This window comes from Melanostigma gelatinosum (assembly GCF_949748355.1).
Source record: "Melanostigma gelatinosum genome assembly, chromosome: 1".
Taxonomy (NCBI): Eukaryota; Metazoa; Chordata; class Actinopteri; order Perciformes; family Zoarcidae; genus Melanostigma; species Melanostigma gelatinosum.
This window is the reverse complement of record NC_136634.1, coordinates 14,996,491-15,014,823: the sequence shown is the minus strand read 5'-3', so window position 1 is coordinate 15,014,823 and position 18,333 is coordinate 14,996,491. Positions and strand designations below refer to the sequence as shown.

Here is an 18,333-nt window from a genome sequence, read left to right as displayed (position 1 = left end):
TAAACTTGTCCACGGCCTTTCTTTCTGCGTCAAGACCACATGTCTGTGTCAAGATCACATGTGAAACATTACTTTCACAGACTTCATCCGCCACATTTCATTTTTAATGAACTCAGTGAAATTTCCCCTGCGATCCAAGAGCAACCCACAATAATGCAGAAGCCCCCAGTCCACTAACAACCCACACAACATCCAAACATGCCTCACACACAGGGACACGCAGTGGACTAATAAGGAGTCACCTGCTCACTATTGAACATGATATATGATCAGACTCAATCTCAAAGTTCTTACCTTATCCCGGTCAGTTGATGTTAAATTCCTGCCCGCTAACTTTCCGCTTTTCCAGCCTTTTTTCTGACATCCACTCCGTGAGCTACAGCTCAATCAATATTTGCGAATGAACATTTAGCTGCTTGTGTCTGGACAGTGAGAGCATGTTTGACTAGTTGAGGTCAGGGAGAAATGGATGGTGGTTATTAATTAAACTGTCCATTCCTGTCCATGTCATCCCCCCTCCAAACACACTATCTCTCCCCTCCCTGCCCTCGCCCAACCCCCCCGCCAAACACACACACACCAAAAAAAAAATCCATCTCACACCAAGACAAGAGGCTGCCTCATGAATTCTCCAGCAGACCAGAAATCTCCCCCCCCCACACACACACACACACACAAACAAACACACAAATCACACATGGAACATATATCAGTTATTAAGAAACAACTGGTGCTAGTGCATGCAAGCCAAGTAGAAGCGCTGCTATCACTCCAAACGTTGACATTGTTTATCTTTGAATGCAAACAGAACATCACAGTGTGTCTTCTTTTCACTGCAACTGTTAGACACTGTAAATCATCTGTCACTGTCAATATAAATGGTACACACCGTATATACTGTGTGTAGACTTCTTTACTTGTCCATGCTGTACATAATCATCCAGTCCCTGTATATCCCTTTTGTATTTATTTCTTTGCTCTATTTGGATGGTTGACAATTCATGAAGTATTTTACTTTTTAGACATTTTATATATTTTTAGTCATTGTTGCTTTTTACATCTATTTTTTCACACCTTGTGTAAATAACAATCCTTTCTATTGTTTGCCTTCATCTGTCAAGCTTTTTTTTGCTTGTCCCTCTCTGTTACTTCTATGTCTGTACATTGAGAGAGATACATAATATATATAACAACTGAGTCCAATTCCTTGTCTGTGCACACGTGTTGTGAATCTTTTGGCAATAATTTTGCAGAAGCACAGATAGAGGTTTTCATAGAAAACCCCTGAAAGCAGACCATAGCGATCGTTGCCATCCGACCTTGAACCAATCAAAGTCATTTTTATCATGTCAGTCAACACCAGATTTATTTATATTGGCACTTTCATACCTCAGCGTACCTGCCCTCTTGTTTTGTTCTCTCTAAGATGGACACGCACACTGGAAATCAAATTCTTCTTGTCATTTTGTCATTATCATCCTTAATTTGTCCCAAAGAAAACAATTGTTTAATCATTGATGGGTTGTTGCTCCATCCAAAGAGGCCCTTCTGAGTCAACAGACAGTCTCTCTGAAATAAACAGAACCTTTGCCGTTGGCTGCCAGCTGTTTGTGGACTATCTGGTCTGTGTTTAAGAGCATGTGGGGAATGAGCTGGCAGCGATGGCCTCGAGAAAAAGGACAGACAAAACGCCACTGATTACATTAACAAGTCACATGTACAGCAGTCAAAGCGCCCACAAATATTGATGGGGTTGATTTAAACCTATTCCAAATCCCTCTCTTAATGTGGTTTAATGAGGACGAGAAAAGATCTGCCTGTTGCCTTTCACTCTGGTGTTTTGTTACTCATTCCAGACATTGTGAGTGACGTAGGCTATACACGTGAAATAACAGAAATAACACCCTGGAAAGTGACACAATCCTCCTCATGTTCTGCAAGGACAGCACAAAGTCTATTTTTCATCAACAAATGCACACAAAGCATCACCTTTAAGTGTTAAACATTTGTATACTTGTGTATTTTTCACAATATAAGGACTCCCTCTAACATGTCATCCTTTAAAGCGGCAGTAGTTCTGCAGAGGCCGGTCTGACACTGAAGAGGAATATCCTGTCCAGTAATTATCTTCCGTGGTGAAAATGAAGCAGGCGGATAAAGACAGATAAGACAGAGGATGTTTACCAAAGCGTGATGGGAAACAGAGCAGTCTTTGGAATATTTAAAAATGTCTAAATTGAGCTCTCTAACATAAACAGACAGCATTAAGGACAGTCTATTCTGTCAAGTACAGAAGATAATAAACATCAGGGCACATTGTGTCTTTCTGAAGGCTTCATGTTTATGATTTGAATGTAAAAACAATGAGCTGGAGCGCTAGAAACAAAGCAGCGATATAGAGAGAGAAGGCACAAAAGTGTTCGACTTCCTCTCGTCTTTCTTTATTTTAGTCCTGCTAGACGCACAGCTAGATGAGCTAGATGGTCGGTCAGTCAGCCCACCTCTTTGATCCAGACTGACATATCTCAACAACTGTTGGATGCGCTACCATGACATTCATGGTTCCAAGAGGAGGAGGGCATCTGACTTTGGTGAGAAGCAGGTTTGGCATTTGTAGTTTTGGGTGAAAGCTCTTGATAAATACTTGACCGACTGAAATTAAAGTTGGTCCAGATAATCATGTTCGTCTCAGGATGAATTGCAACAATTTTCGTGAGTAGAGTCATCACTTCAAAATTTCAATTCAACTACTTTGTGATCGAATACCAGCAACACTGCGTTGTAACAACATTCCCATCAGCCTCAGCTTTTTGGTGCTAATTAGCAAATGTTAGCATGCTACCACGACAAATGAACTTGGCAAACACACCATACCTTTTAAAAATCAGCATGTTAGAAAGGTCATTTTGATCATATTGCCATTCTAGTTGGCCCCAGTACAGCCCTGCAGATCCGCGAGCATGACTGTAGGAGCTAAGTCTTGTTTTACATGAAACACTGTGTGCAATTTGGTTATTAATTATCTCGGCCAGGCAAAAACCTGGGGAAAGATTATGCGTTAAGTCGTTTATGTGCGTGTGTGTGTCCGGGACCGTTACTGTGTGAGTCCATGACTGAGTGAGTGTGCACCTCTGCGTCTGTCCACAGCTGATCTCGCATTCCACTGAAGCAAACTGCGCTATATATTTGGTGGCGACGTCATAGCTGCATGTTTAAGGACCTCTTGTGGTTGTGTTGACTCACACTCTCTAAAAACACCTTTTATTACCGGTTTTATACCACCATTGCCTGCCTGCGTACTCCTCGCTCACTACTCTTAGCCAACCACAAGCTGCTACTCTGCGCTCAGAGACACAGTGAGGGAAAACAGTTTGCACACTTTTATTGTTTTGGACAATGTGTTTGGCTAACCGCTAACAGCTATCGAAACCACTAGTACACACGGCTGTACCTCGCCAGCACTGTCTAGACAGCTTGATGAGTTTACCTTTATGTTTTGGCACGATTATATTAAGTGTATTCTACGATGTCTTCAAGCCCATTGCTTGCAAAACGTTACATCGCTGCTTGTTTTTGAGTTTGAACGAAGTCTGTTTGACGACGCTTTACAGCACTGGTTGTATTCATTCAACCACACAATACAGCAGTGGTCATTGCAGACACACCTGGTGGAGATCTTTACTCTACTGAGTGCACCTTTGTAGTTATCTTTGTAAATTCGTTGAATATACAAAGTAACATGAATGTTAAATATCCTCATACAAGGTAATCAATAATTCAGAACCTTCACAAGATTTTATGTTTCTAAACAATCTTAATACAGAATAGAAATGCATTACATCTCCAGTCTGTTCAAATAAAGTGCAAATCAAATCAATGCTCTCTCAAACAATAAGATACTAATTTACAGTACAAAATCAATGTTCTCTTCTGTAGTAATGATAAACAGTGAGTGTAAATTTCCCATACTCTTTTATGATTAAACATCACAGTACTTTTTTTTTTAAAACAAACTGGGTTTCTACGGGTCAAACATTGACAAATTGCAAAAAAAAGACAAACACCAGGAGAATATATAGAGTTACACTAAATGCATCATGGAGTAACGTCAGCACTGAACTCACCATCCATTACGTCCCATTATGAGCTCAGAAGAGTATAAATAATGAAGATGATATAACGCTGGAAGAAGTGCATCACAAACAGATGGTGAGCTCAGACCTGCTCGGACAAGGAAAGCGGGCTAAGCGGTTCAAAGTGCAATCATTCAGCAACAGCAAATACATACAAGCAAAAAATGAAATAAGGCTCATGACATTAACGCTGCTGTCTCTTTTCACGTTGCATAGCCGACACAAAACATTTCAGAAACTGTTCATGTGGTTCTAAGTAAGCTCCATAAAGTCCAGTCAACGTTTGCCGACGGACGAAATATGATCAACGCAGTTTGCAGGAAAAGTCAGGTTTGAAAGTTGATGTGTGTTTCTGATGTTCTTTTAACACTAGTTTGTTCACAAATGTTCAAGTCTAAACTACATTTATTATTCAAGTCTGTTTTGTTCATATTTTTTGTTTTTTAATTTTGCCCCAATGGATTTCTAATAAAAACTATGGTTGATTTTAGCATTTTTGTGTTGTGTTTCCACATGATTTTTGACATTACAGGACATCACAGTTAAACTGGAGTATTGACCAGAAAGGAAAAATGTCTTGAGGTACATATGATGCTGCTGCTCCTCGTCACTTTTCCAATGCTTTTTTACATTTCTCAGCCTCAACCAGACTTGAGTGTTGTGGAAGTCCTTTGCCCCACAGGGCATCTCACTGGTACTGGTCCTGGTGGTCGCCATTCCGAAAATGTTCCTCCTCCTCTTGCATGGTCACCCCTCTCTTCTTTTTCCAGCCCTGTTTTCCACCAGATAAATTGTCTGTGGTTCCGTAGCTCTTTTTGGGAGCCACCGTGTTCTCCATGTTGAGCTCTGATTCTTCAGCCAGCTCGTCCTCATCAATGATGCCACATTTATCCTCGCTGGTGCTCTCGGGTTCGGCCCAGTCCTGCTGTTCTCCAGAAGCAAAGATAGCGTAGAAAATGACCCCTGAGTAATGCACCATGGACGCAATAACAAAGACATTTTGCCACTCCAGACGAGTCTGTGGGGAGAGGAATAGAGTGAATCAATTTCAATTGTTTTTAGACTGTTGTGTTGTGCAACTGTGTCTTGAATAAACCAGATTTTTGTAAAGTAACTGGTGTTGAATAAATTGTCCATTGAGAGTCAACATCCTCGTCTCTGTATTGTTGTTACTCTCTCTGTGGGGAACTCATGTCAACCTGTTCATCTAGGTTGACATGAGGTCCACTGGGGATTCCAACCCCAGAGTTGTCTATCCTTGAGGCCCCAGTAGCCTCTTTACTTAGCCCCGGGTACATAATAAACAGTTACTGTTACAAAACAACTTGTTATACCTTGTTTTTAGTCAGGGCTCCAACAATCAGAGGACACACCATTCCTGATAGCGTTCCCACCCCGTTAGAAATGCCCATCAGGATGCTGGCGTAGCGAGGCGCAATGTCCAAATGATTTACATTAAAACCTGAAGACACGGACCACACAATACATTTGGTTAAGTGGAGAGTGACACAATTACGAAATGCATTCTCCCAAAGCGAACATGGCTTAGATGCACTTTAGCGTTTCGAGTTGATGGTTGCCTTTGAAAATAATCTGAAGAAAGAGAACACAAAAGGAAAAGGCACAAAAGGAAAAGGCAACATCCTGAGCATTTCTACCAAAACCCTCATGTTTTAGGTTCAGTATATAGCCAAACCAAAAGTCTTATATCGGGTGAAACATGTTTCTTTGGTGCAGATGTAATACCTGAGATGGCAAATCCACTGAACCCTACAGCCAGAACCAGGAAGGTGATGGCAACCCCTCGAGTGTGAGAAAACCCAACCACCAACAGCAGAGTGGCCTCCATACCAAATCCTGTCAAAATACAGGACCAGAGAATGTGAGTCATTGGCTCACGTAAGAAACATTTTCAAATGTATGCCTGGGATCTGTAATGACTCAATTCATTGTCCTGCACAATACCTGCATCATTCTAACAGGACTTTTTGTACACTCCCATATTTTAAATACTTATTAGAAGCTCAAGAGCAATGGCTGATTGTAATATGGAACTATTTTAATGACGATTAACATTTTATCACTACTGCTGGCTAAAGCAAGAATGGTTTAGAACCATTCTTGTGCACAATAACGGTAAAACCAGAGTGTCTCTTCGTTTCCAAGATAACTATAACAAATGACAGAACATATTGCTTCTAGTTTACCACGACGTACCTCCACAGTTCATGATTTTTCTCACATTTGTGGTAGACATAATTTTGTTACTGCGTAAGTAGTCAGCCAGCTGTCCTCCAATAGGAACTACTATTGTCATCACCAAGTGGGGGACGGCGGACAGCATCCCCACCTGTTGGAACATGATGCATTCAGGAAGCCATCATGTAAATCAGTCCTATGATGAATCATCCGTCTATATGGATATTTGCCATTGCTCGTTGAATAGCTATAGTGAAACTGTGAGGCCAACCTTGCTGATGGGGAAGCCAAAGACTTCCTCAAAATACGCCGGCTGGCTGATGAGGAGCAGGTAGAAGGTCCAGCTGCGGCAGAAGTTGGCCACGATGATGGCATAGACGGGCATGGAGGTAAAGAAATGCCGCCACGGTGTCTTGAATTTCTGTGATTGGGAGACAGAAGCCAGTGTATGTCGTTTATTGTGTGTGTGTGTGTGTGTCTGTGTGTGTGTGTGTGTACGTGTGTGTGTGTGTGTGTGGGCATGAGTTACTCATGTTGTGGGGACGTAAACCTGTCAGTCGCATTGTGGGGATTCTACTTCTTTTTGGGGATAACATAAATCATTACATTTGAGGGTGGAGACTTAAAGGTTAAGGTAGGTTAGGTTTTGCTTAAAGTTATGATTAGGCAATTATGGTTAGGGTAATTCTCCAGGAAATTAATGGAAGTCAATGTCCTTCAAAGTGATGGAAACACAACTGTGTGTGTGTGTGTGTGTGTGTGTGTGTGTGTGTCAGAATTTCAGTGAAATGATGTTAAACTGAATGCACTATGATAACCTGAATCTGGCAGCATATTGGGCAAACACACCTCAGTGACACTCAGTTGGCGCATTGTTTCACCGATGGTGGTCTCGATGTACATCCTCTCCTCGTCTGTGATTGTGGGATGTTCAGCAGGACTTCCATATGCCAGCAGCAGCCACATGACATACCACATGATCCCAAAAACACCTTTCATGAAATAACAAAAATGATTGCATTACTTTATACATACATACTTAAAGGTGTTTATATTTATATTGAAGGCTTTGTAAGGGGCGGGATAAACTAATTAAAACAAGCCCGAGCTATTCTGGACCACAAGAATTTTCATTATTAAAATTAAATTGACACGGTATGAGTCACAGAGCCCAGACAGGAAAATGCTAATTCACTTCAATAAATCATGAGATTATATCACAGCACAACCACAGTAGATTTTTATTAAAACACATTTGGCAAAGCATGAATTATATGTCAATATTAATCATTTTAATCAAACACTAAAGCAATTCAGATAGCGCTTATTGTGCAAAGCATACAAAGTACAACCGCCAGAGCAGCAGGCCATTCAGGGATTACAAAGACACTTTACATGTCACTAAACTGACACCTAGTGTATAAAGTGGCTCAACACCTCATGAACATCCTATATGTGTGTATATATATCTATACATATAGACATAAACCTCATGTACTCTTATGTTATTTTTGTGCGCTTGCATGGTTCAAGGGAGATTATATATTATATTTGTCCTTATCAAATAAATGACATGTTTCCAGTCTTTATGCTCAGCTTAGCTAATCGGCTGCTGGCTGCAGCTGCATATTTATTGTACAGACATAAAAATGGTATTGATCTTCCCATCACACTTTCTGCAATATCTGCGTCTTATCTTTACATGAACATATTTAGCTCATTGCTTATTGTTTTGTATATGCGATAGACTGACTGAAGTGTTTGTTTTGAGTCTTACCATAGATATAGAAGATCGAAGGCCATCCGACGTATTGAACGAGCACTCCAGCTAAAGGCATGGCGATCACTGCTCCTGCGTAGGATCCTGGGAACAATTGGTGTCAATTTTCAGGTTCAAGGTATGATTACACCAGCAGTAACATCGGGACTCAGTGGTAAATAACTAAAAATATATCATATATAGCCCAACTTATCTTTTTTTGAATATTATACAACCGAAATAGTTAACTGCCTTCAGTTTTACACAAGAAACTACACCATATAGTAAAAATGTGTCTTAATAAAAACAAACACATCAAAGAAACACATTTCATGGAATAAATGGCGAGTCGTTGGCACTGCCGAGACAGAGAGCGTGTTTTTCTATTATCAGACGGATTCATGAACACTGTTGTTTTGAATAGAGCAGGGAGCATGAGAGTGCTTTTGGACAGAAAGCAATGTAACGCTTCATGTAGGTGAATGGAGGGAGAAGCTCCCTGTGAGCATGCAGGCGAGCCATGTTCATTTACAGACAATGTCAAGAGGGTTTTGATGTGTGGGTTGTCATGGCACCAGTTTAAAGTGCAATGTGGTTATTTTAATTCGGGAGAGACAGCAGTGGACTAAATCTGCAACGCAAAATGACCTCTCTCATGTCCATTTACTGACCAGCCCCACTATGACTGACACGGTTGTGTAAACTGGTTTGGATCAATGAAAAGCTCTGTGTTGTGGTCAGTTTGGGAGTATTTTTGACAAGAGTGAATTAGAGGCATTGCTCACCACAGAATGAAGTTGTGGCCAGTCGACTCCGCTCGAGAGGTGGCGCCCATTTGGACCACATCCCGTGACATGCTGGGTAGGTGACACCCTAGCAGGCACATGGTGTGGAAGATGTCAAAGGTCAAATGTTGATCTAAGAGGAAACCTGGGATTTGTCTCAAAGAGGAAAGGCTTTAAAAAAATTGTCTAACATTTTAGGAAATACACTTACTTGCTTTCTTGCTGAGAGTTAGATGAGATGTTTGATACAGCTAACTCTCAACAAGAAATCAAATCAGCATATTTTCCCAAGATGTCGAAGTATTGCTTTGTGTATGTGGATCATTTTCACTGGTTAAACCCCCAGCGTGTTTTTTCTTACCTCCACTAAGCCCTGCAGGATGCGCACAAACATGACATAACCGTAGTGCACCCTCGCTGCTGATGGGATGAACATGTTGAGCACTGACGTCAGGAAAATGGCAGCCCCAAAAACCCTGAAGAAAAACTGCAATGTCATCATATTGTGTGTGCGTGTGTGTGTGTGTGTGTGTGTGTGTGTGTGTGTGTGTGTGTGTGTGTGTGTGTGTGTGTGGATGTGGCTAAAGTGAGGAGACAGCAACTTCCATGTACCTGAAGCACTTACAGACATAAAATAATGGGGAAATAGAGACACTGTTAAATTCTATACTTTCAATTGATTAATTGCGAATGTAACCAATGGTATTTTAGTCAGTGCACAGCTTGTTGTGTGAAATCATCATTTACTTGACTTTAAATGGAGCAGTTCTGTCAAGGAATTTCCTATTTTGCCCATAATTAGCACCAAACTGCAAAATTATAGTTTGTGAAAACTACTAATATTTGTAATATTCTTAATATCTGTCTGTAACAGGTAAAAACACAACAAACACATGCTACCCAGTGTCTAAGAGCTGCTGTAGATGTCTAATATTGTCAGGCAGTATTTCTCTAAATATCTGACGGTCAAAGCATCTCAGTCAGCCTTATAATGGGAAAGATCTCACGCCTCTGCCTTTCACGCACTGAGATAAAGACATCCCATTCTATCTGCAAGTTTTTGCTTCATCACCACCTTAGCTCCCATATATTTTCTTCTTCACCCGATCCCTCCTTCCTCCTCTTTTTCCAAAACAGTGTGTAAGTGACACTTGTAATATTCCAGTGGCTGGTGTTTCAGAAAGAAATCAGAGGCAGGATCTTTCATTATTAACTCTGTCAGTGGCGTGTCCTCTTTTCCTGTGAAGCTTTTATTACAGGACTGCTATCTGCTCCATCAGCACCGCTCACCACAGCGTACAGCTTTAACCCTTTAACCACGCACGCCCCCCCCCCCCCGAACCTTTCTTTTCCTACCTTTTTCTTTCTTTCTTGTGATCCTTTCTTAACATATGTGATCATGGCTGCATTGACCATGAGCTCACCCTCAACTTGAGCAAAAACTTCAAAAGACAAAAAATATAATCCGTCAAAGCGCATCCCACATTGAACAGTTTCTCTCTCATGGGCCGCATCATCTGTTGTCTCTGCACTGTTTGGCCTGCAACTAATGACTCTGTTCTTATTGATTAATCCTTTGGTTTTTATTAAATTAAAGAGAAAGGTTAAAATTGGCTCCCAAAAAAACATCATCATCAAATTACTTTTCTTACCAAAAATCTAAAATCTAAATATATTCAATATTCAATGACACAAAAGAGAGATTACAGTGTCACAGTGGAACTATTAATAGTCATGAAGTGCATGTCACCTGTTGGCAAACAGCTTGTTGGAGATGAAACCACCAGGGATTTGAGTGACAATGTAGCCCCAGAAGAAGGAGCCGTGGATCAACCCCACTGTCTCTGGGTCCCAGTTAAATTGAGCTTGCTGGAGAGAGAGAAAGAGAGAGAAACAAACCAATATTTACCACTAAACTGCATTCATTTGGTATCATCTACCTGGCTGCATTACAGATGCATCCCTTAGAGTTGATTGAAATGGTTATACTGCAATCTAGTTTTCTTCTGTAAGGCCAGACTATCTTCTGAGCAACAAGAAAATAGACATATTATACAAAGTCCTGCAACGTCAATATCCCAGGGGTCCTGTCTGATTTGATTCATCTACCTGAAGCACAGGAGTCCCATTGATATAGACGGTGTTGTTGTTCACCATCTCCACAATGGCCACACCAAGGTTGCAACGGATGCCAAAAGAGATGCAGAAGCCCAGGCCGCTGAGGATGGCGATGATGTAGCGCTTTGGCAGACCGCCGCAGCTACAGTCCAGCAGGGGGGCAGTACGTGGAGCTGATGCCACCGGACGCCCATCCTCTGTCAGCTCAATGTGGTCCTCTTCTTCTACATTACTACCGTCTATTTTCCTATGACGCAAATAGCAGCAAAATAAATCACAGTAAGAGCACGTGATCGTCAGCAGTGCTAGTTGTTATCTGTTCAGCTTGAAATACTTTTCATCCATAGTCGTCCTTTATTCTTGCATCCACAATGTACCAAAATGTTGGCTACCTAGAATCTTTGATTTTTTTCAGTTAAAATTGTCTGTAAGTTTGTAAAACAAAACGGTGGCAACAGAAATAACACAGTAACCCAAGTCTAGGGGAAGGCAAGACACACGACTGAAAAGGTAACAGCAGTGCTGTTATCAGGTTGCTTTCAGGTGCATCACTCTCCACACCTGTTTCACTACCCAGAATCCATCTCTGTCTCGTCTCCCCGATCGCAAGAACTGCTTTCATCTGCCTGCAGCAGATCTCTACTGCAGTTCTTTTCCAGCAAGACACGAATTAACCAGAAACGGGGATCCGCTTATGATATCAAGCACTCACATTTTCCCTCATTTCTTTACGGTTGGAACACCTGGTTTGTCCTATTATATTATGTATTACAAAATAATACACTGCTATGGAAAACAGCATATTTTATATTTATGTTTTTGTCGTAAAATAAAAGTTAATAGTCTAATAGCAGACTCATTGTGGACATCATGTCATGAAAGGATCGTTAATACGCTTTGGAATTCTGAACTGCATTAAGATACGAAAGCCACATTTCAAGTCCTTTTTACTGTTAATGTAATGCAACCAGTCTCAAATGTATAAGTTGCAAGATGACAACAAAGAAACAACAATAAATAACAAAGCATGGCTAAGAGTTCATGTCTGGTCACTAATTCCATCGATAAAATGTGGCAAAAACATTTCCATTAACTCAAAGTAACTTTCCAAGTCCTGAATTGTGCAGCCCTCTATGGAAGTCTGATTCTCAAGGATTTCATTTAACTGTCTGTTTTAAAAGAAAGGTGCATATCAAATGAATACGTTTGGTGTCTGTAGCAGGATGACACAATCAAAAAAAATTAACATATTGTTGGAAAAACTTAAATAACGTTTTTGTTGAGCCACTGTAATCTAAGCTGGTTCCACAAAGTCTGTGTTCTTGTATGAACCAATCTCCACACAAGCTTTCTCAGCCGTGTTCTTCATTAAGTGACTTAGTTGTCTTTCTTAATGGCTATCTCATCTGTTTGTTTACTTATGACCGGGCGTCAAGGGAAGACAGTAAATCTGTTGTGTTCACGTCAATGTTATGCATACTCAGAAAGTATGCATAACATGTATGCCTGTTATCGTCAGTATATATATATCAGAGACTCAGAGACAGACCTCTGAGCAGCCTTGATGCATATTCTGTATGTGAATCAACTCTGTCTCCTTCTTGCAAGAATAAATGTCCTGTTTAATGATTTTTACATCGGCCTCGAGTGAATTTTTCGAACACATATTGATTGACATTAACATTGGATTTGTTCATTCTTCAAAACAGGTTTAAAATCCACCTGGAAATGTCATAGCAACAGGTCCTTAAGCCCAAACCTGAGAAAGTGTAGGTTTATTATCGTTAGCTGCATCATGACCAAAATGTTATATGTGAACCCCCACATATCTAGATAGATAGACAGATAGATAGATAGATAGATAGATAGATAGATAGATAGATAGATAGATAGATAGATAGATAGATAGATAGATAGATAGATAGATAGATAGATAGATAGAGTATGAATACAAATATCTTAAATTCCCATTTTCCACTTGATTGTAATGTCAGTCAAGGCATTGCTATTATCCATGACAAAAATACATACACATTAACCGTATATTTTTCCAGGAAATTGCCTACTTGGCCATAATCTTCTTTACAGAATGGGGGCTCCAACACCCCACACACATCTCACTGTTAAGGATGTATCGGATATGAAATATATATTAAGGTCTTAAAATAAAATCTGTGATTACATCACTGGCATTGCCTGGCGGCAAGCAGAAGAATCAAATATTTATTAATCGTCAGGATCTCTGAGAACACACTGGGCTGAATGTGTTCGCTTCCAGGCTCTCCACTACAGATGTTTCCCTCTTAGTTACAGAGCAATATGAAAAATAAGTCTCAACAATAAAACAATAAGAGTGACACGCTCATTCCATGCACTCCAATGACATCTAAAGAACTGTGGAATGTGGATTAAACACCCTGCACGCAGTTTTTATGCCTCCTTCCCACCTCTCTCCATACAAACCCTCTCACCTTTGCAGTTTTCCTAGAGAGTCCCCCACTGTGCTTTTTACTTCCTCCTTCCCAGGTTTAAGCACCTGTTCCTTCAAACCTGCGAACCCACCAAAAGGCATTTTTCTCTGTCTTTATTTTCTTTCCAAAGTTATCTGATAACAGTGTCTTGATACCTCACGAACACACTCTGTGAGTACAAAATAAATCCACTAGAAGCCGTTCATCATCCTGAGTTTGTGGCACCGGGGGTTGGCTCCACCGTTCAGTGGTGCCACGGGTCCCTCGGAGGTAACACAGAATTTCCCTCTCCACTCTCTCTGGTGTGAGGATTCACTGTTGAAGTGGAGGGAGAGATGATATGAAAGTATTCCTCAATGTCCAAAGTACCGTTCAGCCAGAGCCTCTGAAACTATTTTCATCTTCTAAAGATCCAGTGAATGAAAGAGTAGAATCCAGGTTTTAGTCTCGAGGCATTGTGAGCCCGCTCCTGTCTGCAGCTGATCGGAACGAACTGCTTAGATCTCCTCTCCGTCTCATAACGCATCCATTGGTGGTGAGGAGGGGCAGGTGTAGCTGGTTTTCAAAAACCCAGCCCCCTCGCTGAACACATCATCCTCATCTCCCCAGCTCCACCCCTTCAGCTAGAAAGGCTCATCTGATAGCAGGCCGAACAGTTAAATATGCATGAGCTTGACAAGTGGCAAGAGACAGGATAAGCTAGACTGCTGGTGTAAAATGGGAGCAGCTGAAACCTAAGACAGAGCCATCAAGTTCCAAGTTCAGACTCCCTCTTTTCCACCAGTACTATTTTTCTGGGGGTGTGACAGAAATAACTGCTGCCATGAAGCTGTATAGTTCATGGACTTACAAACAACACCAATCTCTTACCGTTTGACACAGATGGGCATGCCCTGAAAAACTTGTTTTGCCAGCAGGGCACGCCAGTTTTCACAGTGAGCCTCCTTCACTCCAGATCATCAAATATGCAGCAGTTAAGGGAGATTTTAAAGTTTAAACAGTAGAGTGGATGGTGCGGGCCTGAGCCCCAACAGTCTCTTTTGGTGGTGGGCTGCTGCAGATCAACTGCTCAGGGTGATGCTGCTTCTCCAGCTGTTTATGCACTGCATAAATGAACTGAGAGCTCAATCCCCAGTGGACACTCTTTCAATAAATAAGGTTCTTTGTGGCAGGAATATCACAGCTCCATTACAGACAACCTGAATGGAACTGTCTTCTTTTTTCGTACGGCATCAGATACATCAGAAATGATTGAAATTAGATGTACTGTATATTCATCTTGTATACTTAATCTATTTCACCATTTATTTAACAAGGAAGTCCCTTGAGAAAAAAATCTCTGTTTCAAGAGAGACCTGGCTAAGATAACACACCATTACAAGGTTACAAAAGTGTACTTGTGTCAACTGAACAGATACTTTATGAGGTGTGTATTTACCAGCCACGACAGCAACGCTGGTATTGTTTTGTGAGTCTGTGTGTGAGTCATCATGTTCAAACGTGGTCCTGGAGACACCTACTGTAGCAGGAACTACCACAGAGCTGGTTGTCAGTACTTTGCCGAGTGTTTAAGTTGCTGTCTGTCTCCAGACAGATTTTGTAACTGCAATAGCGTCGCAACCGTATAAGATGCACTTTCAGAGGAAACGCTCAACTAAATGTATGTCCAACCTGACAGTCTTCTTGTTTCTGTTCGACTCTGCTCTACTGCTTCCCAGGAATTGTAACATTACCACAATAATGTGATTACTGAATTTGGCAAACAGTTGGTTTAAAGTAACCTAATGCCTCCTGATGCAACATTATTTCTGAATGTAATATCTGAACATGAAGCCAAGGACGTTTTGAACATCGTCCCTATAGTCTTTCCTTTTCTGAGTGAGTCGTGTCTACCATCTAGTGTTTGGAGGAGAAAGTAGCACATGTGATCATCAGGTGATTCTGCAGAGAGACACATAGATCAATACACTGTATATACCTCAGTCATCTACCCACTGAGGAACTAAAACTAACTTGAGAAGAGATTCGGCTTTGGCAGTTTCAGATAGAAGAGAAGGGCTAAACGCAATAACAGTTACTGCACCAGCACATCTGTTTTCAGTCAGATGGAGACTGGCTCAGGCAGGACTCACTTGACTTTACATGAGAGTGGATGCCAAAGTTAATCCATCCAAGTGTGACTGGTTTTCCACACAAGTGGGTTACCTCGGGCATGTCATCCTTGCTAAGGGGAGGATGGCAGATCCTACTAAGATGGAGGTAGGTAGGTATTGATTGCAGTCACATTGCAATCAATCTAACTGCAATCTTACAGAGCACACTCATGGAAGAAAAGGCCCAATCTCACATGGGTCTATAGCAGGGATTCCCAAAGTGGGGTGCGCGCACCCCTGGGGGTGCGCGAGCTGCCTCTAGGGGGTGCGCGAGAGGAAAAGTGTAATGGCGGTGCAGTCCTGTCTCCTAAAAATTACGTTCCCCCAAAACTAAAATGCATTCTCAATTACGTTTTACCACGAACGTATTTTCTCCCTGATTACGTTTGTGTTTGACGTACAAATACGTTTCTCATCAACATATCGTTGCTGTACTCTAGTCTTTATTATGTTTCTGTGATCTGCCTCGCCTCTACCCCGCCACCCACAAGTTATTGACCCGCGGCCTGTTCCGAGGGCTGAAGACCTGACGATCGGGTGCCTCACGGCGGGGGCGGCTGGAGACCTCGCGTCCCGGCGCCAACGAGTGAGCGCCCGCCACTCGGAACCATAACACCAAGTCCCGGATTTCACCCGGGGGACATTCTGGAGGTATTGTGACCGGGTGATGTGCCTCGTTGCTGGGGAGGTATGAGCCGAGAGTGGCGGGGTGTTATGGAGGTATATATTACAACTCGGTGTTGTTCCCGTGCGTGGATGAGCGCATTTCTGCCGGAGACAGGCGGCGTGTTGTGGTAGTATTCTGACCGCGTAATAGGGAGAAGGTAGAGGCGGTGGTGGAGAGGGGAACAAATGTTAAAGAGATGGTGGAATGTATGATTGGAGAGAGAGAAGCGAAAAAGTTGGACGTGATCCCGCGTCCAACAACACTGTCGCGCGCATCGATGCTTTGTCCGAAGACATCCTGGCTACATTGGTCGGTCGCGTGAAGAAGAGTGAGTTTTACTCTCTGCAAGTAGACGAGCCTACAGATGTGGCCAATCTGGCCAATCGTCCGTTACCTTCGTAACGTTACGTCCGTTACCTTTTGGAAGGCACGGTGCAGGAAGAGTTTTTGTGTTTTTTATCTTGTAAACAAACGCCACGCGCGAGCAAACTGTTCTCTCATTCGTCCGATTTTTATGCGGCTCTGTTGCTTTTTTTTTTTTAAGGTGTGTGTGTGTGTGTGTGGGGGGGGGGGGGGGGTTGGGGGTGCGTGAACCCGGTCGGGATGTAGAAGGGGGTGCGTGGCCTAAAAAGTTTGGGAACCGCTGGTCTATAGTATAATAAATAAAATTGAATTAATTAATTGCGGTTACATGAGTTCTGCGTTTTGGTAAAACTCCCAGCATGCACTGAGGCAATAGATTCATGGACATAAGTCTCATTTCATGTTGTCCTGCATTTTTTCTGGTTCTACATTTTGCGCCACAATATTTCCACACTTTCATCAACGTTAAACATTGGATATTACCAGTTGATGTGGTTAAACTACAAGTTATGCCAATGTATGATTGGTGCATGATTGTAATGGTGACTTTAAACTGACATGTGTCAGATTTAGTGGGGCAGATTAGTGAAACAATCTTTCACTTGGTGATACAAGCAACAAATTTGGCACAAATGATCTTCAAGACCCATATTTTCAAAAAAGCCCAGTATCCACGATGGAAAAACAATATGGCCGCCATTTTCAAAGATGGCCGCCAGCAAATGCCGATATGCGATTTACAGATATACAGGACTAATTAGACAGCATTTGGGACACAAAACTATACTAGAACTACAGTTAGCACTACAGTTAGTAGACTACAACTACAGCAAGTACACTAATTAGCCGACAACCCCATGCTGAGTCTCACAGCAATGATGTCACCAGTGTGCCCTGGTTGTGCTTTGACATCACTCTTTCATAAACAGAATGTCACCTCATATAGATCAATCAAAACATTTCAATTTGGATCGAAAAGATAACTTGGAACTTGGACTACCACTTCATCCAGCTGAAACCTAATCTCTGATCAAAGAACGACAAAAACTGTGAATTTTGAGTAACAAATGGCCGCCATCTTGAAAAATTGAGACCACATTGAATTTGTATTGCCACCATTGAATTTCTCGTGTCAGAATACATACATTTTGATGTCTAGATTATTCAAATATGTCCAGCCATTCAATTCCTACAATGAAAAATCTATTCACATTTTCGGCAACGGCCATCTTAAAAAATCGGGGATTTTCAGGTGGATACCGGGCTTTTCTGAAAGAGTAGTTCCTCGGCATTATTCATGCCAAATTTGGTGCTTGTATCACCAAGTGAAAGATTCTAATGGAATATTGACTTAATCTGCCGCACTAATTTAATAACATGAACACTGTTCAGGTATAAGTTCTAAAAGTGAGTTCAATGGGGTTCACATTAAATACTAAATTGATCATATTCCAGATAACTATCAATAAACCTTCACTTTTCTGGGCTTAAGGACTTGCTGCTAAAACAACATTTCAAGATGGATTGAAGCCAGTTTTGAAAACCAACAAATCCAAATTAATGTCAAATCTTTAGCAATCTGTAGACCAAGTTACGATGGCTATTCTTTTGCAGAGTGCAGAGACAGTGGTCTAGTTCGGGTAGACTCATCCAAGCTGGGAGGTGTGCGTGACTTTTCCGGTATA

General features: G+C 41.6%; 1 protein-coding gene across 1 annotated transcript; it reads right to left on the bottom strand.

Moving 5' to 3' along the window:
* Positions 1–4,821: 4,821 nt before the first annotated feature.
* slc17a8 (solute carrier family 17 member 8) lies at positions 4,822–13,566 on the bottom strand (the record flags this gene model as incomplete). The annotated part of the gene is made up of 12 exons (XM_079268526.1): positions 4,822–5,151; positions 5,468–5,595; positions 5,880–5,990; positions 6,351–6,483; positions 6,604–6,753; positions 7,182–7,324; positions 8,110–8,196; positions 8,877–8,964; positions 9,238–9,352; positions 10,627–10,745; positions 10,986–11,241; positions 13,466–13,566. 12 exons carry the CDS (start codon positions 13,564–13,566, stop codon positions 4,822–4,824), a joined length of 1,761 nt encoding a protein of 586 aa, XP_079124652.1.
* Positions 13,567–18,333: the final 4,767 nt, after the last annotated feature.